At 43.3% G+C, this 24,824-nt stretch overlaps 5 protein-coding genes across 5 annotated transcripts; 4 read left to right on the top strand and 1 right to left on the bottom strand.

Moving 5' to 3' along the window:
• Positions 1-328: 328 nt before the first annotated feature.
• Positions 329-6,328, top strand: LOC147062972 (gap junction gamma-1 protein-like). Its single transcript, XM_085910565.1, has 5 exons — positions 329-655; positions 2,411-2,680; positions 2,744-2,963; positions 4,150-4,812; positions 5,252-6,328. Exons 2-5 carry the CDS (start codon positions 2,441-2,443, stop codon positions 5,263-5,265), a joined length of 1,137 nt encoding a protein of 378 aa, XP_085766691.1. The 5' UTR covers positions 329-655; positions 2,411-2,440; the 3' UTR covers positions 5,266-6,328.
• A 354-nt stretch (positions 6,329-6,682) lies between these two features.
• LOC147062971 (uncharacterized) lies at positions 6,683-11,379 on the bottom strand. Its single transcript, XM_085921561.1, has 13 exons — positions 11,136-11,379; positions 11,031-11,066; positions 10,911-10,964; positions 10,707-10,845; positions 10,536-10,651; positions 10,307-10,357; positions 10,105-10,228; positions 9,912-10,027; positions 8,214-8,369; positions 8,010-8,148; positions 7,181-7,378; positions 6,985-7,111; positions 6,683-6,899 (listed from the first exon to the last, which is right to left on the bottom strand). Exons 1-12 carry the CDS (start codon positions 11,164-11,166, stop codon positions 6,988-6,990), a joined length of 1,284 nt encoding a protein of 427 aa, XP_085777687.1. The 5' UTR covers positions 11,167-11,379; the 3' UTR covers positions 6,683-6,899; positions 6,985-6,987.
• Positions 11,380-12,142: 763 nt separating this feature from the next.
• On the top strand, positions 12,143-17,415 carry abcb6a (ATP binding cassette subfamily B member 6 (LAN blood group) a). The gene is made up of 19 exons (XM_085923278.1): positions 12,143-12,405; positions 12,533-13,047; positions 13,561-13,701; positions 13,786-13,975; positions 14,048-14,140; positions 14,245-14,437; positions 14,514-14,635; positions 14,758-14,933; positions 15,038-15,163; positions 15,243-15,319; positions 15,454-15,517; positions 15,581-15,666; positions 15,739-15,796; positions 15,865-15,969; positions 16,036-16,210; positions 16,293-16,405; positions 16,484-16,578; positions 16,646-16,714; positions 16,783-17,415. The coding sequence occupies exons 2-19, from the start codon at positions 12,538-12,540 to the stop codon at positions 16,943-16,945; spliced, it is 2,556 nt and encodes an 851-aa protein (XP_085779404.1). The 5' UTR covers positions 12,143-12,405; positions 12,533-12,537; the 3' UTR covers positions 16,946-17,415.
• A 417-nt stretch (positions 17,416-17,832) lies between these two features.
• Positions 17,833-21,238, top strand: cnppd1 (cyclin Pas1/PHO80 domain containing 1). The gene is made up of 8 exons (XM_085927073.1): positions 17,833-18,014; positions 18,524-18,629; positions 18,750-18,831; positions 18,910-19,030; positions 19,163-19,291; positions 19,394-19,455; positions 19,530-19,647; positions 19,802-21,238. The coding sequence occupies exons 1-8, from the start codon at positions 17,952-17,954 to the stop codon at positions 20,357-20,359; spliced, it is 1,239 nt and encodes a 412-aa protein (XP_085783199.1). The 5' UTR covers positions 17,833-17,951; the 3' UTR covers positions 20,360-21,238.
• Positions 21,239-21,726: 488 nt separating this feature from the next.
• Positions 21,727-24,397, top strand: prkag3a (protein kinase, AMP-activated, gamma 3a non-catalytic subunit). The gene is made up of 13 exons (XM_085909689.1): positions 21,727-21,744; positions 21,812-21,848; positions 21,933-22,036; positions 22,108-22,189; positions 22,261-22,319; positions 22,548-22,593; positions 22,684-22,738; positions 22,812-22,938; positions 23,380-23,545; positions 23,625-23,662; positions 23,751-23,897; positions 23,962-24,120; positions 24,224-24,397. Exons 1-12 carry the CDS (start codon positions 21,727-21,729, stop codon positions 24,076-24,078), a joined length of 996 nt encoding a protein of 331 aa, XP_085765815.1. The 3' UTR covers positions 24,079-24,120; positions 24,224-24,397.
• The last annotated feature ends 427 nt before the right edge of the window (positions 24,398-24,824 follow it).

The following is a 24,824-nucleotide window of genomic DNA, read 5'->3' as shown; positions in this document are numbered from 1 at the left end:
AAGATGCATGGCTGAGGAGAAGTTGATTTGAAAAGATTGTTTTATTTTCAATTTTAAACAACACCACGTTATCAAATTAGAAAGTTCTCATTCTGGTAAAAAAAAAAAAGAGCATCTTTTCTACTTTTTAGCGCCTGCAAATTGAATGTAAAAGGTGGGAAATGTGCAACATTATGTCAGACACTTGCACAACAACATCATTGTTTGGAAAAAATAACTTTTGTGTTCAGGGACAAAAAAAAAAAAAATAGTGTTCTCGGGTTTCATGCGGGGGGGGGGGTGCTTAATGCGGGGGCCACTTACGCGGTACGTCGGAGACGACAAAGAGGAGGAGGAAGAAGACTTGGGAGCCCACGGAAGCCAACACTTTACTTTTGAGCACCCCCGGCGCGTGGGGGTCACGGTGGGCTGAACGGCAGCCACGCACGCTAATTGGGAAAACCTGCTGACGCGACGCAATTAAGCGTTTGGACGCGCGCAAGGTTGCTTTTTGTCTCTGGAGTGAGTCACTTTGTTGGAGCGCTCGGCTCGGCTCTTTTTTTCTTTTTCGGTGGCCAACTGTGGAGCTTCAAAGTTGGCCATGCTGAAAGTTTGCTTTTAATCGTCACATTGTCTGTCGAGTGCGGTTCGTTGCGACGTTTGCTTGTTGGAGTCGGTAAGTTGGCACCCCGCTGAATGAAATGTACTTTTTTTTCCAGACTATTTGTAAAAACCCACACACTCAGATTCCGGGACGCGCGTCATAGCCAAATTTAGATTCCAACCAAAAGCAGTCAGAGCGCAGTAAACCAAATCATCGGTTCGATGTATTCCGCCTCATTTTTGACGTCTTATTTTAGCCAGGCGCAAAGTTTGATGGCGTCTGGCGTCTCTCAAAACGCCGCCGCCGCGTGTTTGCGTTCGTGCGTCGTGCGCGGGCGGGCGGGCGGCCTCCATGTCAGCTCTCCTGGAACCCCCAAAATCCATCCAGCTTTCTTTTCTGCTTTGGGTTAGCCAGGAATGTTGAAACGCCTCCGCTTTGCGCACACTTTCCACCCCCAAATTGAAATGGGCCTTTCTTTGGTTAGCTGGCGACATTTTTGCGCGTATTTGACTTTGTCAAACATGTAAAGAGGCATTTGGCGTCCACGTCAAGTGTTGTTTCCGCTACAAAAGTGCAGAATACTTTTTAGCTGTATCAACGAGACTAGTTACCTGAATTTTCTCTTTGAGACAAGTCTGGTTTTGCTTCAGACAATTATATAGCAAGCTGGCAGGTTAAAAAAATGTATATAAAAATTCCCCAACATTAAAAAGCTTGTCCCAGAGTCCTTGAGGGCTCCTGGAAGTTGGGAGACCTTCAAAAAGGAACCAATATTGCTCTTTTTAAAAGTGTATTTTGACTTTTAAACTTTAAACAAGTGTGTCTTTATCTGCTCTGCAAGGTTTTTTTAAACTTCACTTTTAAAACATTGTTTCATAATATCCGTAGCACTTTTTTCCCCTTGTTGTTTTTCCCTCCTTGTCTTTGTTTCTTTCTTTTGACTTCTCACTTATTGGTTTGGCACTGTTGTCCATCTATCGATCGATTGGTCTTAAAAAAAAAAAAAATCCATTGGTCCCGGACATCTTCCCACGGCGTCGTTTTTTTTTATCGCACAAATTGAGGCACAACTTTTTTGTGATTTACATAGACTACTTGACATAGCGTACGGACGTAGTGTATTCAATTTTTTGCTGCCACGTCTTGAGTTGCACTGAGACGTCGGACATGAAGTCAAAGTATTTTCGAGAGCATTAGTGGACAGAATTGAGAAGCCTTTAATTTGCCCGAGTTTCTGCCACGACTGCAAATCCCATCAGTCGCAGTGAAGTGGTACTTAAAGGGACAGTCACCTTTGTCCACCCCCCCATCCCCCCCATCCTCATCCCTCGGCTTTCACGCTGCAGCTCTAAAACTGCTCCCCCAACTTGTCTTTGAGTTCGAAGGTGGTGTTTGGTAATTGTAGGGTGAAAACAGATGTCACCCTGCAGCAGTAGCTTATTTGCTTTCTGGGCTGCCGTGACTTTGTCTTGCCACATCCTGATCCTTCATTTGGTAAATAGCTAGCGCTCTACTAGCGTGAATCCTCATTTGATCAGCAAATTTTCTTCCATTATTTTAAAAAAGTTTCAGATTTCAGTTGAGATTTTCTCCGTTCTCTAAAAAACGCAATGGGCTAGTTGTTACTCCCGGTTCGAGTTTAAAACGGACTGACTCGAAAACAAAAACAACCCAACATAGTATATGTAAACGTAAAAAAGAAATTCCACCAGCCTAAAGGTTAGTAGAATGACCTCATATAAAGTACATACCCAAAAAAATGAGACTTGAAAAAAATCTCGTATATAGCGGTGTGAAATTTTCTTTGTTTTCTATGCCTCCCCAAAGTTGATTTAGCTCCTTGCTCACCTCGCCACAATGAGTTGGAGTTTCCTGACTCGTCTGCTGGACGAGATTTCCAACCACTCCACCTTCGTGGGGAAGATCTGGCTGACGGTGCTCATCGTCTTCCGCATCGTCCTGACGGCGGTCGGCGGGGAGACCATCTACTACGATGAGCAGAGCAAATTTGTCTGCAACACTCAGCAGCCGGGTTGCGAGAACGTGTGCTACGACGCCTTTGCGCCGCTCTCGCACGTGCGATTCTGGATCTTTCAGGTAACAAGGTGATTTTGGTCTGGTATCAAATGTGTGATTGAAGTGAAATGGTATCTGCCGCAGGTTATTATGATCACCACTCCTACCATTATGTACCTGGGATTCGCCATGCATAAGATCGCCCGCATGGAGGACACGGACTACCGTCCGCGACGAAAGAAGAGGATGCCCATCGTGAACCGGGGTGCCGTTCGCGACTACGAGGAGGCCGAGGACAACGGGGAAGAAGACCCCATGGTCGTCGAGGAGATCGAACAGGAGAAGCCAGACAAGGTTGACAAAAGTAAGATGTCGTCGCTAGCTTTTAACGGGAGGTCACGGGCAATGCTCAATAAATAAAATAACATAAGAATCAACATTTCTTTCTGTTCAAGAGGAAGTGAACCCATTTTTTTTTTTTCTTTGTGATGTTCTTGGCAGCCCAACGCAGCAACAAAAACAAAAAACAAGCTAATATCGACCATCTTTTGCTACTTAATCAACTGAAAATGACATCACATTTTTTTCAGCCAATCACGACTCCGTTTCAAACAACTGGAGAGCTGTGATTGGTTGTGACATGGCAATTGTGATGTCACAGCAATTGGCAAAATGGCCGCCCCCTGAGCGGGATCTTAACACGGGAATTTTGTTGCCTTTAATATACCACAAACGCATTTTTAAGCAGAATTAGGATACAACATATGATTGTAAAGGAAATGACTTCATCTTTAAAAAGGCTCGTAGTTTCATATTAGTATTGTCGTCATGAATTCTGCCAATTTTACAGCTGGCCTCTTATGAAGGTTCTCAGGAGCTGCTTAGAATTCTTCAATGTTTGAATCTCACTGTTTGCTCGTCAAGGTTTGAAAAAACATTCCTGAGTTGTGGATAAAGTGCCGAGCAGCTTTCCCACTAGCGCTTGTTCGCTGAGGTTGCAAAAAGCACATGTACTTGACTTAAGTAGATGTTTGTGTCAAAGAAAGCAAACAAAAAAAAATGAATGTGAATTATGTACAGTCTGCATTTGGCAAACATGGTACTCAAGAATGCTTTTTTTTTTTTTTTTTATATATATAACCAAGATGTTGTGGCCTCAGGCTCTGATGTTCTCAAAGCAAAAACTTGCCATAGCTTTGCTAACATAGACTGACTTACACAAATGCTGATTTAGCTCCTCCTGCCCTATTTATTTATTTTTATAATATAAACGTGTCGTCAATTGATCAGTCTGTTTTGGTAACCCCTAAAAGTTTTTTTTTGTTTTTTTAACCTGGCATTCTGAAAATATCTGCACGAGTGTAAAAGATGTTATTTTGCCTCAATCATCTCAGGAGTGAGATTTAAAGATGCAAAATTAGCCTTTACCATTTGTCATATTATGCTTTTTTGCTAAAAAAGAAAAATAATTGGCTAGTTCGTGGAGCTGTTTAGTAATCAGGCTCTTTGAGGTCCAACGATTGTTGCTTTTTTTTTTGTCATCATTCAAGGCTCACAAGAGAAGAAGCACGATGGACGACGAAGGATCCTGCGAGACGGTCTGATGAAAGTTTACATCTGCCAGCTCCTGTGGCGCTCGGCCTTCGAAGTGGGCTTCCTTTGCGGCCAGTTCATTCTGTACGGCTTCGAGGTTATGCCCTTCTACACGTGCACTCGAGCGCCGTGCCCGCACACGGTGGACTGCTTCGTGTCTCGGCCCACCGAAAAGACCATCTTCCTGCTCATCATGTACGTGGTGTCTTTCCTCTGCCTGATCCTCACCATGTTCGAAATCCTGCACTTGGGCATCGGCGGTATCCGTGACGGCTTCCGCAAGCGGGCCGCCCCGCCATCACGCCCACCCTCGTCCCTGCACGCCATAGCCTCGGCGCCACCGGGCTATCACGCCGCTGTAAAGAAAGGAGCCAAAGAGCTCAGGATCTCGCCGACTGGCGATTCCGGCCTGGACGCTTTTGGCAACTCGGCCCGCGACCTGGAGCGCTTGCGCAGGCACTTGAAGCTGGCACAGCAGCACTTGGACCTGGCCTACCACACGGAGGAGGGAAGTCCTTCACGCAGCAGCAGCCCCGACGTCCACGGCGTGGCGCAAACGCCGGCCGAGCAGAACCGGCTGAATTTTGCTCAAGAGAAGCAGGCAGATGTCAGCCAAAAAGGTATTTGGGAATCACATTATTGATCATATCATTCGAAAAATCTTGGGTCAAATTTCAATACACCCAATCTGAATGAATATTGGAGAAAAAGCCGTTTACGATTGAGGAGGCAATGTCAACAATGGAGGATTGGAGCAAATTAGCTCTTGCGCTAGCTGTATGCTAGCAACTTCCACGGTTGTGTTGAAAGAAGTTGCTGGCATATATTACAACCCCTGAAGGCTTTAAACATATTTTTGCTCCTGAAAATTTTAGAAATGTGTGTGATGAAGTGGAATTATTTGTTTTCCCCCCTTTTAAGTCATTTAGATTTGGCAGGGTTGTTACTTTATAAGCACTTTAGAAAAAACCCATAATTGTTTGAACAGATTCTTCCTGCGGTTGGGATGAAGTGAATTTGTGAAGATTTTAGTGTTTTTCTTTTTGTCTCCCTTTGTAGGAATACATGCCTGAACCTGCTTTCTGGATGTTTTCTGTCTTATCATTCCTACCGGCTTTATCTGGAAAAGAAGTTGGACCACTGAGAGAGGATGTGTATGTTTATGTGCGTTATTGCGTGAAAAGAAAAAAAAAAAAAGAAAAGAATGCAGTATTATGAACATCATCAGTTGATTTTCAAGCAAATACCCAGGGCAGGCACGACACTCTCGCGAGTTGACTTCATTGGCCCTAAAGTTCCTCCTGTCCATTTCTGCTGCCCCAGTTTTGTTTTTTTTGTCCTTCTCACAAAAGATTTTTTTTTTTTTAGTGTACGTGTGTAATGTTCATTGATGCTAGCTTCTGTAGATGATTCCAAAGCAGGGCTCAGTGGTGTTGTTTTTCTAAAGCTTCTATATTTCATTTGTTGGACCAAAATGCTGGACTGGGAAATGCTTGAATTCTTTATGCGCCAAAAACATTCCTAAAGATTGCCAAAAACTGACTCACGACATTTCATTCAGATCTTTGTACACCTTAAATAACTTCACTCACAAGCATAGGGCTCAGACAGGATAGGTAATTATCTCTGAGGTTTTTTTTTTTTTTTGGTTCACCTTTGTCACTGCGGAAGGTTTGGCAAATGATGACTTTTTTGTTTTGTTTTGGGCTAAAGCTCATTGCGCTGTGTGGTAAGCAGTGATGCCAAGTGCTGAAATGCATTCCTCTTAGGTGAGACATACTTTTCCATGGCTGACACGCGTGGCCCATGTTCATACTTACGGATGCTTACCGGCCCAAACTCACATTGGTGTCAGCAGCTGACACCTACGTTGAAGGTCAACACGATCTCAGAGTGCCATCTGTTTGTGGGGGTTTTTTTTGGTCTGACTTAAAAAGATGACCCCCAGAAAAAGTTACATCGGTGCATTGTTTTTCATTTCGAGTGTTTTGTCTTTAAGATTTACAGTTCATTCCAAATGATACAATTTCTTTCCTAGTTGTTGATATTGTTTTTCTAGAGAGTAAATATATTTGAACAGAGTTGTACTGATTTTATTGGAGCCTTACAAAAAGGAAAATAAATGTTTCACTGCCATCTAGTGTTGACTAATGGAATTATAGATTTGCCATGAAAGATATCCCACGTGGCTCATCAAACAGCTAAAAATAAAACTATTGTAATAAATTGAAGCATTGATTGGACAAATGTGAATAATCAGGAAAGATCGTGGCGCAACATATTAAAGACATACTTAGATTTCAAAAACGGAATTGATACTGTACAGTTTGAGGTAACGTGAATGTTGACACAACTGCGGCCACATTGGGGGTCGCACAAATGAAAGATTTTTATGTAGCACTTCCGGTTTATTTATTATATGAGGCTGTGAGTACTTTATTTTGAAAAGTGACCAGATTCTTCCAGTCACAAATGCAAATTCCTCTCTAAGTGACATCTTTAGATTCTTCAATAATAAAAGTAAAGAGTCTTCTTTAATTGATTCATAATTTAGTATAGAAACGTGCATTATTCATGTTGTCAAAAAAAGACCACACATCAGTCATGAGATGCCCAATCTATCTATTCTCATCATTCAACATCTACCTTCTAGTTAGCACTGAACGGAGGCTGTTCAACTCTGACCTCTGGTGGCTACTTTTATCACCTATCAAAGAAAAAAAAAAAAAAAAGGCAAATTACAGACACCAAGCAGCTCACATAGGTGAATGTGGATTTATAAAGCCACTTACGATTTAAGAGCAAAAGTAATCCACAGTGAGATACTTTGAAAGGTCATCGCATCCTGTTGGCTCTCCGAGGATGCCACCGTCTGCTATGAGGTCGCACGTGCTGGAAGGACGGCCATTTTCGAAGCAGCTGCAAAGACATCGGAATGGCAGTTTAACAAAAGAATGGCCGACATTTGGCAGCATTTGTGATGCGTACATCTTGATGATTTCAAAATCAGCTGCTGGATTGTTACAATAAGTCACCACCGAGGGCTCGTCGGTGCAGATCTTCTCATCCAGGCGGCCGTATTTGATATTCGTGATCTTCAGTAGTCCACTCTCTGACGATGATATGGAGAGTCCAAGTAGTTTGAAAAACATCGTTGTATTTCCAAGTGGACGGGAGAGAAAAATGCTGACTCACCACATGTGATGGTCTCAGTGTCTCCTTCACACACATACTTTCTCATCAAGCCTGGGGAAGCATTTGCAAGTTTTAATGACAATACCAGGGCTGTTTGGATTTTACACTCAATTTCAAGCTCAATTTTATTTCAACCGGCCCACAGCACAAGATTTTTTTTTTTTTTTAAATACAGACGTGTCAAAAGTAATCGATTAATCGCCTTATATTTTTGTCATGAAGTAAAGCTTTTTTTTTTAATTAAAAACTGTCCAAATCTTTCAAAAGAAAAAATATTTTGTTGTCTTCAGTCCTTTATGAAAGCAGACTGTTTTACCCCAAAACATATTTCCAAACATGGGCTTTTACACTTATCATCAATCCTTATTGTGTGCTTTTGCTGAACTATTGTTTAATTATTTATATATCCCCCCCCCCCCCAAAAAAGCGGAAAAATTGTACCTTCAATTTCCTCTTCACAAGTGTAAGTGAATTGGACAAAGTTGTCAGGTGACCAGTTATCTAGGAACATATTTGGGTAGGGAGTCGGTAGGCGGCACCGTGGCTCTCCATCACATCTGTAGGATTACGAGTCCTTCTGATTCCAACCATCTCCATTGAATATGTTTCCAAAATGCCTTACACAGATTTCACCCAAGGGAGGAAGAATGGATAAAAGCCTCTTTCCGTGGAGACTTGAGCAGCCTGCTGGCGATCGGAGCAGTCGGCGTTCTCCTGCAAACCGAAGTCCACAGCCGTGACGAGGATTCGGGATCCGGCGGCTGAAAGTTGCAAAGCACACGTGACGACACAAATGCCGCAGCGGGACCACCGAATCCGTACGTACGACACTGCAGCTCCGAGTTGACTCCCGGGCAGGCCACGTCGACGAAAGACTCTGCTGGAGGGAGGAACACTTGAGTTAAACGCTCGACCATCTCATCCTTACTGAGCTTTCCGTACAAACCTGCATGGGATGGATGATAGGATGCTGCGAGAAGAACTGCAGGATAGAGAAAATACACAAGTTGACATTTGAAGGACATTTGCTCTGACTTTTCTGAGTACTCACGAGAAACGGCGGTCAACTTGGCGATGAACATCGTGCCAGTTCAAGTGAGGGGATAGCTGGACGGCGGCGTGGTTATATTCAGTCTTGTTTATCATATGCAAGCACGATCAAAGCATTGGGCAAAGAAGGTGGAACGCAAACATTTTAAAAAGGTCAGATGTAGCTTCAGGTAAATCGACTTTTTCATGCAAATCGCTTGTTTTGCGCAAATAGACTCTTGTCACAGTGAGGAGTTTTGAGATGGGACGAGGAGAATGTATTTCACTCAGTATTTATCAAATCGACATTCAAATATTGATTGAAATATATCACTTCAAATGAAATAACATCCATCTCAGGAGGTGGCCATTTTGACACCGAACATGACATCGCAGTTTGTGGGATTTAGGTTACAGCCAATCACTGTTCAGCTTGCAAATGAAAAAACACTGAGCAATTGATATCATTTTAATCATTGGCCAGTGGCAAAATGCATTTTTCAGGGTATTGAAAATAATCGACTGAAAATGGCTGACTAATTTTCCTTTCATGTCTATTTTAAAGCTCAATAATGAAGCAAGGAGCTCAGGAGATGACGTTTCAGTACCTCTGATTTAGTAGAAGAGACGATGCACTGTTCAAGATCAAATCGAGCCATCATAAAAAGATTCAAAAGAAGAAAAACTGGGTTTTTTTCTTTCAAAAAATGAACTCTATTTGAAAAACAAATTCACATTTCAAGCTTGACATGCCATGCTTTCTTCTTGAATACTGGAATAGTGTTTTTTTTTCGTTTTTTTAATGATTGCGTTTATCAGAGAGATGCATCGATGTGCTCGGGGGTGGTTTGCATTTCCATCAAGTCATTCTACTGGGGTGCATTATGGAGATTGGTGTGTCAACACTGACTTATTCCAAACACCCACAAGATAAACAAGAACAAAAAAACAAAACAAAAGTATGAACAATTCAGCTTTCAGAAAGCTTGACGGAACCTAGTTTTGAAATCACAGACTGGTAAGAACTGTTTGAATCTTTTAAAAAGATAAATGTGATAGAATTTGCTAGCAACTTCTCTATTTTTCAAAAGTGAAGACAATTTGCGATTGTGGTATTGATACATGAAGTCCATGTGCAATTTGTCTTACGGGCCACATCAAATGATGTGATGGGCCGTATCTGGCCCCCGGGCCTTAGGTTTGTCACCCATGATTTCGTGACGTCATCAACCAGACATGGAGGCAAGGGGCGTGGCCTCATTAAAAGTGGGCGTTTTAGTTGGATAAAATAGAATATGCAAACTTTTTTCATTTTCCTGATCACAAAATACATAAACTAGGCTAGTTATGGGGAAAGATTGTCACTTTTGATTCAATTAAAAACAAACAAAAACGTGAATGCCAGTTCTAATTTAATAACAGCTGAATAAACATTGATTTATCATTTCAACTCTAGGTCTTCATGTAGATTCAGCCGAACCATATTAGGTATTAGTACAGTAATAATCCAGAGTGAGATACTTTGGAAGTTCATCGCATGGCTCGGTAACTCCCAGAGTTTCGTCGTTTGCTGTCAGGGTGCACGAGTCGGCGGCGCCATCTTTGTTGCACCTGCGAAGACAATGAAATGACACTTCAACAAAAAGAATCACCAAGATTGAACAGAATTTGTTTTGGGTGATACGTACAGATTCTTAACTCTAAACGGAGTCGAGAAACCGTTGCAGAAAGTCATGACTGAGGGCACGTCGGTGCAGATGTTCTCATCCAGCCGGCCGTACTTGGCATTGACGATCCTCACTTCTCCACCATCTGACGATGACGTGGAAAGCATGAGCGCTTTCGAAAACATGTCGGTGTTTTCAAGTGAAAAAAAAGTTGCTGACTCACCACATGCGATCGTTTCAGTTTCTCCTTCACACACGTACTTTCTCATCAAGCCTAAGGAAGCATTTGCAAGTTTTAATACCAGAGGTGTTTTGAATTCTAAAGGCCGTGCACAGAAAATGTCACGTTCGGCTTTATTTCAACCGGCATACAGCACAAGATTAAAAAAAAAAAAAAAAAGTCTGGAGGTGTCCAAATGAATCGATTGTGTGATAGCTTCAAAAAACGGTACCTTCGATTTCTTCCTCACAACTGTAGGTGATTTGGATGAAGTTGTCAGGTGACCAGTTTTCTATGAAGATCCTCGAGTCAGGCTTTGTCAGGCGGCACCGCGGCTCTCCATCACATCTGTAAGATTAGGATTCCAACCATCTTGATTGAATATGTTCCCAAAATGCCTTACATGTATTTCACCCAAGGGAAGTATTCTGGATAAAAGCCTCTCTCCGTGGAGACTTGAGCAGCCTGCTGGCGATCGGAGCAGTCAGCGTTCTCCTGCAAACCGTAGTCCACAGCCGTGACGAGGATTCGGGATCCGGCGGCTGAAAGTCGCAAAGCACACGTGACGACACAAATGCCGCAGCGGGACCACCGAATCCGTACGTACGACACTGCAGCTCCGTGTTGACTCCAGGGCAGGCCACGTCGACGAAAGACTCGGCTGGAGGAAGGAACACTTGAGTTAAACGCTCGACCATCTCATCCTTACTGAGCTTTCCGTACAAACCTGTATCAGATGTTTGATAGCATGCTGCGAGCAGAACTGCAGGATAGAGAAAATACACACCTTGACGTTTGAAGGACATTTGCTCTGACTTTTCTGAGTACTCACGGGAAACGGCGGTCAACTTGACAATGAACATCTTGACAGTTGATGGCGAGACAGTGGCGTGGTTATGGGAATTCGTGCTTATATGCCAGCATGATCAAAGAATCAGGCATAGAAGATGGAACATTAATATTGGATAAGGACAAATATTGGTTGAGGTAAATCGACTTTTCAATAATTATATTGCGATGTATTCAGGAGATTCGTGTGTCAACATTGACTTATTCCAAGAGACACGTGAACAGACAAAAAACAATTTGCAAAGTTAACAAGAGCAAAACCAGCATAAAATTAAGGTAGCTTTGAAAAATATTTAGTATATGCACATACTTTATTCTGGCACAGTATGTTCGCCTCACAGTTCAGAGGGTTCAGATTCCACTTCCTGTTTGGATTTTGCATGTACTCCCCGTGCCTGCTTGGGTTTTCTTCCCACACTCCCAAAAACATATGTACGGAAGAGGATTAGGGCTAGTGAAGAAAAAAAAAACGAGGGGAGACAGGATTCTGACTTTTTTTCTCAGAATTCTGACTCTAAAGTCACTTTAAAGTCACTTTAAAGTCACTTTAAAGTCAGAATTCTGAGAAAAAAAGTCAGAATCCTGTCACCCCTCGTTTTTTTTTTCTTCACTGGCCCAAATCCTCTTCCTACGGAGGCAAGACTGGCATGGTGACGTCAAAGCAGGCATGACAATATATATATATTTTTTTAGACTTTAAAGTCAGAATTCTGAGAATAAAGTCAGAATTCTGACTTTCCTGCCACCCCTCGTTTTTTTTTCTTCACTGGCCCTAATCCTCTTCCGTATCTTCCGTACATATGTCATGTGTCCTAAAAAAAATAAAAAATAAATCTTGTCATGCCAGTCTTGCCTCCCACATTTGGAAGTCATTCTTTACCTGTACGTTCTCGTTCCACTCCAGTCCCACTGGTGGCGCTAATGCCTAATACGCACCAACTAAGTAACACATTAGAAGAAGTCATCTTCATCTCCGCTGGGAGGCGCCAAACGCTTGGCTTGTCTGTGGTTTGTGTAACTGACGTCTTTTAGCAAGGTTAGTCGGTTGTCTAACATGCGCGACGTCACCGAGCAGCCCCAAAAAAAAAAACAACAAGCACGGACAGAGCAGATGACGCACAATACGCAACACGCTCTAATGTTGCTCACCTTTCTTCAAGCTCAAGGTGTTGTAGTGGAAACAACCAGGCTAGCACATCTGCTAGCTTCTTTATAATCACCTGTGTGCATCGTCAAAGTTAAGCTGAAACAAGGTAATATACGAGTTGGACTTGGTTGTGCCATTAACATTTGTGTGACGTGAATTTGGGTGGTTATGTAAAGTCCGAAAAAAGTACGTGCTGAAAGTTGACTCGTTTGATTTGTGACTTTGCCTGGCAGGAGTCATGCTGCGCAGCTATTGTGAATCGGGATTTCCTATTTCCCATACGTGGGTGGATGAAGGAATCGCCCCCTGTTTTTACTTCACGGTGGTCCCCGCTGTCCTGCTCACCATTTCTTTCTTCCTGGGCACCATCCACTTCATCTTCTACCAGAAGTATGGCACAGCAATGGAGCCAAAGTTCATCCCCCGCTCTCATCTCTACAAACTCCAACTGGCCATTTCCAGCCTTATCTTGGTTCAGTTTCTGGGTGGGATGGTGTGGCGAGCCACCCTAGGAGACCAGCTTCCAGGATACGTGGTGCTCTATGGCTGCTTCTCGACCGTAGCCTGGGTTTGGGGGCTTGCCTTGCTTATTGTGGAGAGGCGTAGGGCTCTGGTCATGGATCGAACGCGGGGCCACAGCACGGCTCTACTTCTGTTCTGGGCGACGGCGTTCGCGGGGGAGAACCTGGCGTTCGTCTCCTGGTTCAGTCCTCACTGGTGGTGGGGTCTGGAAGACAATCGGCAACAGGTACTGCAATGTTTTTTGCAGGAGTGTAAAATTGCACTGCAGCATAGAGAGCGATAATATTTCTAATAATAATAATAATAACATTATTGTTATAAAAGGAGCTTTTTTGATGTCTCCCCAGTTGTGCGGTTACTTCAGATTGTTGTGGGTCAAACTATGATACAATAATTAACGCATCAACATGGAGTTAATATTTAATAGTGTGGACTTGCTGTACAATTGCGTGGCTTAGAAGCCACTTATTTACAAAAGGTGTGTCATTCCTTGGGAACCGCATGTTGTCAGTCTTGTTTCCGGTCTTACTAGATTGTCTCCCTAACTTGTCTCGAAATGTACTTGAGACGTTGAGATGCACCCTCTGTTCCTTTTTTTGCTGAGTCACTGTGTCAGCTCCCCAAAAAAAACTCAGCAAGAGGCCACATCTTGCCCCTCCCACGTCACTCAAAGTGACACGCGTCAACTTATCTGGCACAGTTTTAACGTGAATTGTTGACTGTCCTTGAAATCTTCTAGGTGCAGTTTGGCTTATGGTTGATGCGCTATGTGGGCACAGGACTGCTCTTCTTCGTTGGTCTTAAGGCCCCAGGGTTGCCAAAGAAACCATACATGCTGCTTATAAACGAAGACGAGCGAGATGTAGAGCAAAGCAGACAGGTAATAATAAAACCCCAAAACATTCTCGCCGCAATCTCAATCTTCTCATTTTGACCAGCTTCTTGTCACAACCGTGTGTCTCAGAGCCTCTTGGGCGCAGCAGATGAGAACCAGTCGACTTGGCAGGGCTTCACCAAGAAGGCCAGGTTGCTCTTACCTTCTTTGTGGCCTCAGGGAAATATCTGTCTCCAACTGCTTGTCCTTTTCTGTCTGGGGCTGCTGGGAACAGAGAGGGCAATTAATGTCTTTGTTCCCATTTACTACAAAAATATAGGTGAGTCGAAGCACCGGTTCACCTCACCTAATGCTTGATGTTTTTAATCATGGCTTTTGTCCTCTTCTTCAGTCGATGAACTGACTGATGGCAGCAGCTGGAACACTCTGACCACCACTGTGTGTATTTATGTCCTGCTCAAGTTCATGCAGGGCGGGGGGGCAGGTAGGTTCTCCGTTTTTACCGGGCATCCTCTCCGGGAAAGCTGATTTGAGTTGATGTAAATTTCAGGCCCCGGACTATTTTAAGAATGTGAGCGTGTCTTGCAGGAGCCACAGGTTTTATCAGCAACTTGCGCGCTTTCCTGTGGATCCGAGTGCAGCAGTTCACCAACCGGATGGTGCAAGTGCGTCTGTTTGCCCACCTGCACGCCCTCTCGCTGCGCTGGCACCTGGGTCGCAAAACCGGCGACGTGCTTCGAAGCATCGACCGCGGCACCTCGTCCGTCAACAACTTGCTCAGGTGAAACAATTGAGTCAACAAACGGGGTATTTGTCGGGAGGAATTTGACTCGAATATTTTGTTTCCCCCTCCACAGCTACATCGTGTTCAGCATCGTCCCAACAATCGTTGACATTGTCATCGCCATCATTTACTTTGTCACCTATTTCAACGCGTGGTTTGGCCTTATTGTCTTTGTGTGCATGAGCCTCTACCTCAGTGAGTAAGATCGCTTGGTGCTTTTTCTCAGCTGTCACTCCCAGTAAAAAAAAAAAAAAAAAATGATATAAAATATATATATATAAAATTATTTATATATATTCTGTCTTTTTGCCCTCCAGCTTTGACCATCATCATCACAGAGTGGAGGACAAAGTATCGACGGGCCATGAATCAGCAGGACAACGTTGCGAAGACTAAGGCCGTCGACTCCTTGCTGAACTTTGAGACGGTGAAATACTACAATGCAGAGGATTATGAAGTCAGACGCTTTGAGGACGCCATCTTGAAATACCAGGTGCGTAACAGGATATCGATGAGACAAATCCAGGTCTCTTTGAAAGAACTAAATAATGTAGTCAGAGTGTGAGTGTCTAACAATGACTGTTTCTACCACTGCAGTCATCAGAATGGAAGGCACAGGCCTCCTTGGCCCTCCTCAACCAAACCCAGAACCTGATCATCGGAGCAGGTCTCCTGGCCGGCTCGCTGCTCTGTGCCTATTTTGTGACCGAAGGAAAATTCAAGGTGCTGCCATTCGCATGGGATTTGGGCTTTTCTGACTTCAATGCACCGCTTGAATTGTTTTCCGTGTTCTCGATCCCAGGTTGGTGATTTTGTCCTGTTTGGAACATACATCATCCAACTGTATACCCCTCTCAACTGGTTCGGTACCTACTACAGGTAAAGGCAATCAATCAACCTATTTACCGATTGGTGCCCTGCCGTTGGCTGGCGACCGGGTTCAGGGTCGCACGCCCACGACCCCTGGATAGAAAATGGATGGGTTGATTTATTTGTTTCTGTAATTATTTCAGAATGATCCAAAATTCATTCATTGACATGGAAAGCATGATCCAGCTGTTTGAGGAGGAGGAGGAGGTACGTTTATATTCCATATAACGTGATGTCCACGTTCCTAAAACAATTCTTTATTCTACGCAGGTGAGAGATGCGATGGATGCCGTCAATTTTCACTACAAGCTGGGAAAAGTCGAGTTTCAAAACGTTCACTTCCGTTACACCGACGGGTGGGTTCCCTTTTGCTTTGTCATTCAAACATCTAGTATGGACCACACTCAGTATTCATTCCTGTTTTGCAGCAAGGAGGTTCTCAAGGATGTCTCCTTTACAGTACTACCTGGACAGACTTTGGCCCTGGTATGTCAAAGTCATCTCTACGGAAAAAAAAAAAAAAAGAATGGATATTTTTGTAGAACCTTCCATAGGTAGGGCCGTCAGGATCCGGGAAGAGCACCATCATTCGACTCCTCTTCCGCTTCTATGATATTCAAGGGGGTCGCATTCACATTGACGATCAGGACATATCCAAAGTAAGAGGATGAGTTTAAGGCCGCGCCTTTCTGTCGAACAGGAAAGCCAATTTTCATTGCGTTCAGGTGACGCAGACGTCGCTGCGAGCGCACATCGGAGTGGTCCCGCAGGACACGGTGCTGTTCAACGACACCATCATGGAGAACATCCGCTACGGTCGCATCTCTGCGAGCGACCGGGAGGTTGAAGAAGCCGCCATTGCCGGGGATATCCACGACAGAATCATGGCCTTCCCAGAAGGTGATGAACCCATCGATTGAGAGAATCGTCCCTTCTGATTCGTCCTTTTGAGTTGAGAAAAGTACATTTTTGTCTCTGCTAGGTTATGACACTCAGGTAGGGGAAAGAGGTCTGAAGCTGAGTGGAGGAGAGAAGCAAAGGGTGGCCATAGCTAGGACCATCCTCAAGGCACCGCAGATTATCCTGCTGGATGAGGTGATCGTTGTTATCACTCAGCAGCTCATCCAACTCCGAAATCTGCAGTATTTGACCTGGTGGTGTCTCCCTCCGCAGGCCACATCAGCACTCGATACCCAAACGGAACGCAACATTCAGGCCTCGCTGGCCAAAGTCTGCGCCAATCATACGACAGTTGTCGTCGCTCACAGGTAAAGGTCACCTTCTCGGGGATCCGTCCCGCTGACTTTTAGCGTAGCTAATACCACGCCTTCACAGGTTGTCCACAATCATCGGAGCCGACCAGATTCTCGTCATCAACGAGGGTCGGATCGCCGAGCGAGGACGGTACGGCCCGTTTTTCAGTCGTTGGTATTTGACGACGCGGTAATAAGTGGCTATCTTTTGTATTTCAGACACGAGGAGCTACTGCAGAAGCAAGGCCTGTATGCAGACATGTGGGCGAATCAACAGCAGGCTCAGGACTCTGATTCGTCATCAGACACCGAAGCCAAAGACTACAAGTCTGAGAAACTGCAGCATTCTTCCACTGACTCAGGCCACCATCATGGACATTGATGTGATGATCAGGAGTTTACATTATATTTCAGTTTGGGAGAGTGTATCCTGCTTATTTATTTCTTTTTAAAATTTAAGGTTGTGTTTGCATTTTTGAATGTTGTTTTTTTTTATTTGGCGCAATGTAACAAACCCTAGCAATCCTACGCCATACACGTCCATCTGCTATGTCAGGGTTCAGTTCTCCGAATTGTATCTCACTACATTTTATTTCGGAGTCTTATTTGAAGTGATGATTTGAGTAAAAACAGTAGACCCACGCCATCTCGCTATTCGCAAGGCATAGGGACCAGAGCTGCTTGCCCGTTATAATTGCCCCATTTTTTGGTTTAGAAACTAGGAAAAGCTTCCAAAGCGTATGGATGCAGGGCTTCACTGTTACTATCCATGTGATAGGTATAAGGGAAAGAATTGTCATGTGGACATTTTTCATATTTTTCATGTAGGTAATAATAAATCCATACATTATACCACTGGGTTTGAGGCTTTGTGATCATGTGCATGGCTTGTAGTTGCTGTAAAAACACATTTTAGGTATTGTATAGTATGTGTGTACTACTGCAAATGAGAAATTACACATAGAGCGCTTTTATCCTTTTACAATGTCTCACAATTCTCCCACACACTAATGATCCCACAACTTTAGAGGTGAGAGGTCAACACTCGACACCATTACTACGACCTTTTCAACGATGACTGTCATTCAAAAATAAATCAGCTCAGGTGAGATCTTAGGGAAATACATGAATCAAAATGCGGTCCACGATTCTTGTGTGGAGCTTGGATGTTCTTCCCGTGCTTGCACGTTCTGGTCATTGGAGACAGCGCGCCCCCTGTTGGACGGCCATTGATAGAACAGCTGTAAGAATGTATTTGACGTCACAGCGCAAGGCAAGGGCGTGTTTCCTATTTCTGGCGGAGTGAGGCTAGTTACTAGGCCAAGCAGTTGTAACTTGTCCTACTAACGTCAGCTTGGATAAATGCTGATTCTTCACTAAACAGAGCTATGGACTTCGACTTTTTGTTTAACGATGCAGCGATCCAGTTTTCGGACTTTCGTGAGTTCACGGTAGGTTTTGTTTTGAAACTACCAACGCTAAGCTAACTCGAGGCGCTATGTTAGCTTGCTTGCTTATTTTAGCGTTGGTGAATGTTTTTAATGGTTTGTCACTTCGAGCTGTTTGTCAAATGGGTAAAAAAGGAAACGAGGTTACCTTACTCGCAAAATGACTGATTAATTTAACACATTATTGTATCAAGTTAGATCTGGAACCTGCCAGTGCTGACCACGTTTAGTTTGTATTTTGGCGGACTCGAGTCTTCCTTTCGCATCACGTAGTACAAATAATTAATTTTACACATTATTGTGTCGAGTTTGATCTGGAAACTGCCAGTGCTGACCACGTTTAGTTTGTATTTGGGCGGACTCGAGTCTTCCTTTCGCATCACGTAGTACAAATCCAAAAATATTGTAATGCAATGACTTGAAACTTTTAATGTTAGCGTTCTGCTCCAAGGGTCAAAGGTGAAGCCTATGAACTAGTAACATTCAATGTAAAGGGCATTTTGTGTTTGCAGTTTCTTCCAGGACACCAAAGGTTGTCTGAACGAGTGAGAAAGCGGCTGTATTATGGATTGGATCGAGATGTGTCGTCATTTGAAGTCCTCTCCTCCCCTGTGACAGGTGACGGACGCACGCTCTGTTTTTCATACGAACCAAAAGTTAGCAATGTTGGCCTGTGTGTTGAAATTCGTGGAGGAACTTAAAATGTACGATTTAAATACTCACTGTCATCTTCTTCAGACATCGCCGTTGAACTCTTCCAGAAATCTGCACCAAGCCCAATAAGGAAGCTCCACAAGAACTATGCCGTTCATGTGTCCAGGTGTGCAACATGTGTTCTACAATTGTGGTGCATTTTCACAGAAATGAGAAAAATGTCATGTTTTTGTTTTGGATCCAGGGAAGCTTGTATTTCACCATGTGCAATGATGCTGGCGCTGGTCTACATTGAAAGGCTTCGAAATAGAAACCCTGAATACTTACAAAAGATTTCCTCCTCTGACCTCTTCCTGATCTCCATGGTATGTGTCTGGGGGTCAAGGGTCATTTTTTTCTTTATGTCCAAAACTGTAATCGATAAATGATTGCATGTATTGGATAAGCCGCTATGGTGATATCGACATTGAGTCTTGATTGCTTTGACAAACCCTTAGATGGTTGCCAGCAAGTACTTGTACGATGAAGGAGAGGAAGAGGAGGTCTTCAACGATGAGTGGGGAGCAGCTGGAAAGCTGGATGTTGAAACAGTGAATAAACTGGAAATGAATTTCTTGAATGCGATTGTAAGTTTGTGAGTGGGCGCCCGCCCGCCCGCATGGTAGCCTGTGCCCGCATGTAGCCTGTGCCCGTTTGTTCTTTGTCCCAATATTTGTCAATTCCTGCAGGATTGGAGTCTCTTCACTGGCTCCAAAGAATTCTTGGATGCACTGAGCCAACTTGAGAGCAGGTATGGCAAATGAGAAGTGTTTTGTGATTTCTTTCTTTATTTTTTATGTGATTTCTTTTTTTTTGCGTTCTCAGAATTGCTGTGCATCAGGGGATGATGCGAGGCTGGTTCACCTACACTGACCTCTGCGTGCTGCTCGAGCAATCGGCGTGGAGCCAAACACTTGCAGCTATCTACCAGCACTTTATCAAGGTGAGCAGGGAGGAGGCTCATCGGGAGCATTGAAGCCGTTTTTATTGACAAGCTGTTTTGAAACGTCAATTGTAAAGTGTGTTCTTAAGATTACAAAACACACAAGAGGCCAGAGACAGATTTTTTTTTTTTTGTCCCCCCCCCCCCAACCTAGGTTTCTTGTATGCTCGGATTTTTGTATCTGACGAGCGTGGCGGGTCTCATTGCGACAAGCACTGTGCTCCACCAGCTGAGCCTGTGTCCAAGCGGGCGGACGGCGTTGACGTCACCGGGCCGAGTGGCGCTATCCAGCCCGGACTCCCCTGCTCAATCCCAGCGGCTCCCCTGTTGCACTCTGTCTAACCAAAGTCTGAACAGTCACACCCGTGCGCTCCAAGCGTCTTCACTTCACGCCACCGCGCAGCCATCCATATTGTGTCTCTTGCTTTCCTCTGTGGGCTCCGTACAGCTTCAAACACAGTCGGAGTCTCCCGAAACCCGGCGTACTTCCATTTTCTGTCCGAGCACCCTTTGGCTATCTGAATGCACGCTGAGCAACACCTCAAGCGTATTCACCAGTCACGCACGGCGGTCGGCCTCCGTCTGGATGGGAGGCGCCCAAGCGAGTCCCGTGTCTCACCTCAAAGCGTTTCCGCTCTGGCAGTCGGCGGCTTGTCATCCAAAGTTGATGTTACCTGTTGAAAATACGCAAGGTCTCCTCATGGCCGGGTAGCACGTCGCAGACTCCACTGATGATCGTCATGTACTCTGGAAAGAGAAGAAGAAGGAAAAAAAAACAAAACGGCACTGCTTTTAATCTCCGACACACACAAGCGATAGAGTACGCAAGTGCATCTCAAACATGAGATGCTCATTATGGTCACTTTATTTGACTACAGAAATCAAGTTATTTTGAGAGTTTTTTGAGGATTTCTGTAGTTTTGCAGGCTTTTTATTTTTTTATTTTTTTTATGCTACAACCAGTTCTATTTGTTTGAAGGTGGACGGTCTATGATCCGTCTGTTCGGAGTGATAGCTGGAAAGTTTTAAGTATGTTGAGATGAAACGACGGTGCTCGGTGAGACGTAAGAAACATAGAACGCTTTCCGAGGATATTGATGCTTTAACAAACAGGTCATGTTCGTACACACAATGCTGCAACTCTTGAATTGTAAAAAAAAAATGCTCAACACCTCCTGCTGAGGCGATGAGCACCTTTTTACAACAGGGTAATATGATGCATTACTATTTAGTAGTTTCTTATTTTCTGGGGGTTGTGTTTTAGTACAGGACACCACCAAATTTAGCATGCTAACACAAGAGCTGCTATTTCCTTTTGCTGATGTGCCCTGGAAGTTTCACATTCACTACTGTTTATGTTGTAACAACACACATCACTCCAGATGGTAATACAAAATGTATCTTCTTTTTTTTTTTTTTTCATGATTGTGTTTCTGACAAAGCCAAAGTGGTCCCCAGGAATTTAAAATTGGACATTTTATTTTGACATACTTGGAAGCACAATGTCCCTAATTTTTCTATATGCATGTAAAATGCCAATATTGTAAAGCTAAATGAATAAAGAATGACCTTTTTGGGGTGAAGTTTTCAATTTGGTCAGCATCAACTTGTGAATAATAATTCTGTTGGGAGATTTTGTCCTTAAGCTTCCACCCAAACAGATTTGGGCTTATATCTGCAGGATCAATCTTTTCAATTGTTATATTCCAACATCAGAAATTTGGGCTGTTCAGTACATATTGGATACGTGACCACGCGATTTTTTTTAAATTCTTGTAGTTGCTCGAGCTAAACTCCCGTGTTAAGATCCAGATAGGTTTCCTGAGAATTTGACAAACCGCTGTTGTGCCCTGTATACCGCTCAATGAAATGTAAATTTATATTTGGAATGTCTCGTACGTGGGAATGATTTGTTCATGCCTGGAGTGGAGCCCTCCCTCCCTCCCCCCCTTTGACACCTGCCAAAGCACAAGTCCCAAAATAGTTCCAACCTCTTCCAGTGAAAGAGCGAGGACTCAAAAGTGGCGTGCATTTGTTGGCTTTGAAAAAAACTTCTTTCTCAATGGACGCAACGGAATTATGGAGGCTTCGTCGCAGGTAGACAACATTGTTGGAGCTTTCTGCACATTTTGACAGCGTCACGCAGAGAATTTGTGTCTTTTAGGGTTCGGTCCAAACAAAGGGGCTGATACCAAAGCACGGTAAGTCTGTCCTACTTTAATTTAGGTACACATTTGTTATAACCTAAGCGAGAATAAGATGGATTGTCTGCATGTGTTTACCAGAGGCGGCTAATGCCACAGTCTACTTGAATTTCATGAAGAGTCACTGCTGCTATGATGCCATTCCAATTAGTTGTAAATTGATCATTTTTGATACCAAGCTACAAGTGAGTACTGTTCATTGATTTGATGGCAAGCACCAGAAAATATCAGGATACTGCATTTGTCTGTTTTCAAGGTGCAAAAAGCCTTTTTTGCACTGGTGGCAAACAACTTGAGGGCGGCTCCTTTATGGGACAGCAAGTTGAAAAGATTTGTGGGTAAGGTGGTTCTAAAAAAAAAAAAGATAAAAAATCAATATACATTGAATGAACATTTTCTTCGCTCACAGGTATGCTGACGATTACAGATTTCATCAACATCATTCATTGCTACTACAAATCCCCTTTGGTGAGATTTGAAATCAGATTTTGCTTTTAATTAGTACTGAATAGCCTTTCCCTCCAAAGTATTGGAATAGTTCCTTCATTTTTGACTTTGTTAAAGATGGAGAATCAGATAAATAGCTTTTATTTCCAGGAATTAGCCTCATTTTTGGAGATTACTTTTTTTTTTTTTCTTAATCATTTACACCATTAAATGACTACTTTGATTCTATAAGAGTGTGATTGCTCCAAGGTGCAGATGTATGAGCTGGAAAACCACAAGATTGAGACCTGGAGAGGTAAGTCATTGCGACACAAGTGGAAAACAGATGCCACATGATTTTATTTGTGTACATTTGTTAAGATTGCTTTGACCTCCTCTTCTTTAGATGTCTATTTAAAGTGCTCCTATCCATTTATGATTAGTGTTTCGCCAGATGCCAGGTGAGAAGATTACTTATTGTTTGGATTCATCACACTTTGCACCATTCCCGATGACGCTTTTCTCTTCTCCAAGTCTCTTTGATGCCATCTATTCCTTACTCAAACACAAGATCCACAGGCTGCCTGTCATCGAGCCAACGTCCGGCAATGTTCTGCACATTCTTACGCACAAGAGGATACTGAAATTCCTCCATATATTTGTGAGCATCAATTTCAGCTTTAGTATTTACCTCATGCGATTTAGTTGAGCTACCGTATTTTCCAGACTATAAGGCGCACCTAATAACCTAAAATTTTCTCAAAAGCCGACAGTGCGCCTTATAGTCCGGCGCGCCTTATATATGGACCAAATTCCTAAATTTAAACTGGCCCGAAGCATTGTGTCATGAAATCAATCAGAAGTGGCCCGCTGAAGACTATGAGTCATGAATCAAAAAGACTATGGATCATTATTTTGTGATGATAAAGTCATTTGTTGCGTCTGAAGTTGAAATAAAAAAGATCAAATGGAGAATGATTTGATTTGGAGTCAAAATCTGACATGATGCATTAATGGTGTGCCTTATATAAGGACAAAGTTTTAAAATGGGCCATCCATTGAAGGTTCGCCTTATAGTCCGGAAAATACGGTATGTTTCCAGGGAGAAAAGATTCCAAAGCCCGCATTTGTTCAGAAGCAGGTCCAGGAGATTGGAATCGGAACTTTCAGGAATATTGCCACTGTTCAGCAAACAGCAACACTTTACGACGCTCTCGAGATATTTGTGGAAAGGCGGGTGTCGGCTCTTCCGGTGGTAGATGAAAACGGTATGTTTTTCGGTCGAGATTTGAAATGATATGATGAAATATGCCAGGGAGGTTTTTATTTTTATTTTTTTTTAATTAGGCAAAGTGGTGGCACTCTACTCCCGATTTGATGTGATTGTAAGTACGTCAGAGACGTTTCATCCCCGAAAAAGCAATAGTCCTCTGCTACTTTCTGATTGTGCGTGCAATCCATGTCGGGCGGAAGAACCTGGCGGCCCAGAAGACGTACAACAATCTGGACGTGACAATGCTTGAAGCTGTCAACAGGCGCACGTGTTTCGTGGAGGGTGTTATCAAGTGCTATCCAGATGAAACCTTGGAGACCATCATAGACCGCATCGTCACAGCTGAGGTGGGTGCGTCCTTCTACTACGTGAATACTAGAAAACATCTCGTTGGTTTTCTGCACGTGGCAGGTCCACCGCCTGGTGCTGGTGGACAGAGCTGATGTGGTGAGGGGCATCATCTCACTATCCGACCTGCTTCAGGCTTTGGTCTTAACACCAGCGGGTATCGAGGTCCTTTTATCCTAGCTGCATATCGTTTGTGGAGGATGCTGCCTTCTTCCCAAGCAGGTAGGGAAGAAGTCCTCCCAGCGTAAACTAGCGCCTATCCAGTTGAAGCCTCAGGCTTAGAAGATGTGTCTGTATTTTCTTCTGAACATTTGATGTCTTTCAGAAATCACAGTGTGAATGAGAAGATGAATGGAGCTGCTGTGCAGATGTTTCAAAACAGAGCTGGAATGGACAAGTATGATTGATGACCTTCCTGCCCGTTCTTCAATTTTCCAAACTCGTCTTCTTTTGACGACATCTAATCAATTTGATCAGTATTTGTTGCTCATTTTCTATATGGAACACATTGTTGAGATTCTTGTAATAAAGTATTTTGTCAGTTTGATGGGCATAAATAATTAAGAAAATCTTGTGTTTAGATTCGTTGATGTTTTTTTTTAATGTAAAAATATACAGGATGAGTTCTTGCACTATGTTGGTGTTTTGTTCAACAGTTTTGTGCTGTCCTTTTATTTTAATGCAAAATCTTTTATAAGTTCATTGAAAAATGAAAAAAAGGAAATACATTAAGAACATTTTGTGACATCAAATCAGTTAATTCAAGCAGAAATATATTTGTCCATAGGGTGGTAGACTTGGTCTTATATGCAAAGAGTAAACAAGGAATCACGTGACGTTTTACTCTAAATTACGCATGCGCATGACGAGTCCTCTCTTCCAGGATTTTACCGAAAGTGTTTTATTTGAGACGGCTGTCATGTTTT

The sequence above is a fragment of the Syngnathus leptorhynchus genome, chromosome 1, assembly GCF_054491065.1.
Source record: "Syngnathus leptorhynchus isolate UIUO chromosome 1, UIUO_Slep, whole genome shotgun sequence".
NCBI lineage: Eukaryota > Metazoa > Chordata > Actinopteri > Syngnathiformes > Syngnathidae > Syngnathus > Syngnathus leptorhynchus.
This window is presented reverse-complemented; position numbering and strand designations above follow the sequence as displayed.

Coding starts and splice junctions, on each gene's coding strand:
- LOC147062972 (XM_085910565.1), top strand. CDS start 2,441: ATGAGTTGGAGTTTCCTGACTCGTCTGCTGGACGAGATTTCCAACCAC. Junction 2,681..2,743: donor TGCGATTCTGGATCTTTCAG/GTAACAAGGTGA, acceptor TATCTGCCGCAG/GTTATTATGATCACCACTCC. Junction 2,964..4,149: donor GCCAGACAAGGTTGACAAAA/GTAAGATGTCGT, acceptor TCATCATTCAAG/GCTCACAAGAGAAGAAGCAC.
- LOC147062971 (XM_085921561.1), bottom strand. CDS start 11,166: ATGTTCATTGTCAAGTTGACCGCCGTTTCCC. Junction 10,965..11,030: donor CTATCAAACATCTGATACAG/GTTTGTACGGAA, acceptor TCCTTCCTCCAG/CCGAGTCTTTCGTCGACGTG. Junction 10,028..10,104: donor CCGTTTAGAGTTAAGAATCT/GTACGTATCACC, acceptor TTGTCTTCGCAG/GTGCAACAAAGATGGCGCCG.
- abcb6a (XM_085923278.1), top strand. CDS start 12,538: ATGCTGCGCAGCTATTGTGAATCGGGATTTCCTATTTCCCATACGTGG. Junction 13,702..13,785: donor ATGTAGAGCAAAGCAGACAG/GTAATAATAAAA, acceptor CGTGTGTCTCAG/AGCCTCTTGGGCGCAGCAGA. Junction 16,579..16,645: donor ACAGTTGTCGTCGCTCACAG/GTAAAGGTCACC, acceptor ACGCCTTCACAG/GTTGTCCACAATCATCGGAG.
- cnppd1 (XM_085927073.1), top strand. CDS start 17,952: ATGGACTTCGACTTTTTGTTTAACGATGCAGCGATCCAGTTTTCGGAC. Junction 18,015..18,523: donor CGGACTTTCGTGAGTTCACG/GTAGGTTTTGTT, acceptor TTGTGTTTGCAG/TTTCTTCCAGGACACCAAAG. Junction 19,031..19,162: donor ACCTCTTCCTGATCTCCATG/GTATGTGTCTGG, acceptor ACAAACCCTTAG/ATGGTTGCCAGCAAGTACTT.
- prkag3a (XM_085909689.1), top strand. Junction 21,849..21,932: donor GGGGCTGATACCAAAGCACG/GTAAGTCTGTCC, acceptor TGTGTTTACCAG/AGGCGGCTAATGCCACAGTC. Junction 23,546..23,624: donor TCCGGTGGTAGATGAAAACG/GTATGTTTTTCG, acceptor TTTTTTAATTAG/GCAAAGTGGTGGCACTCTAC.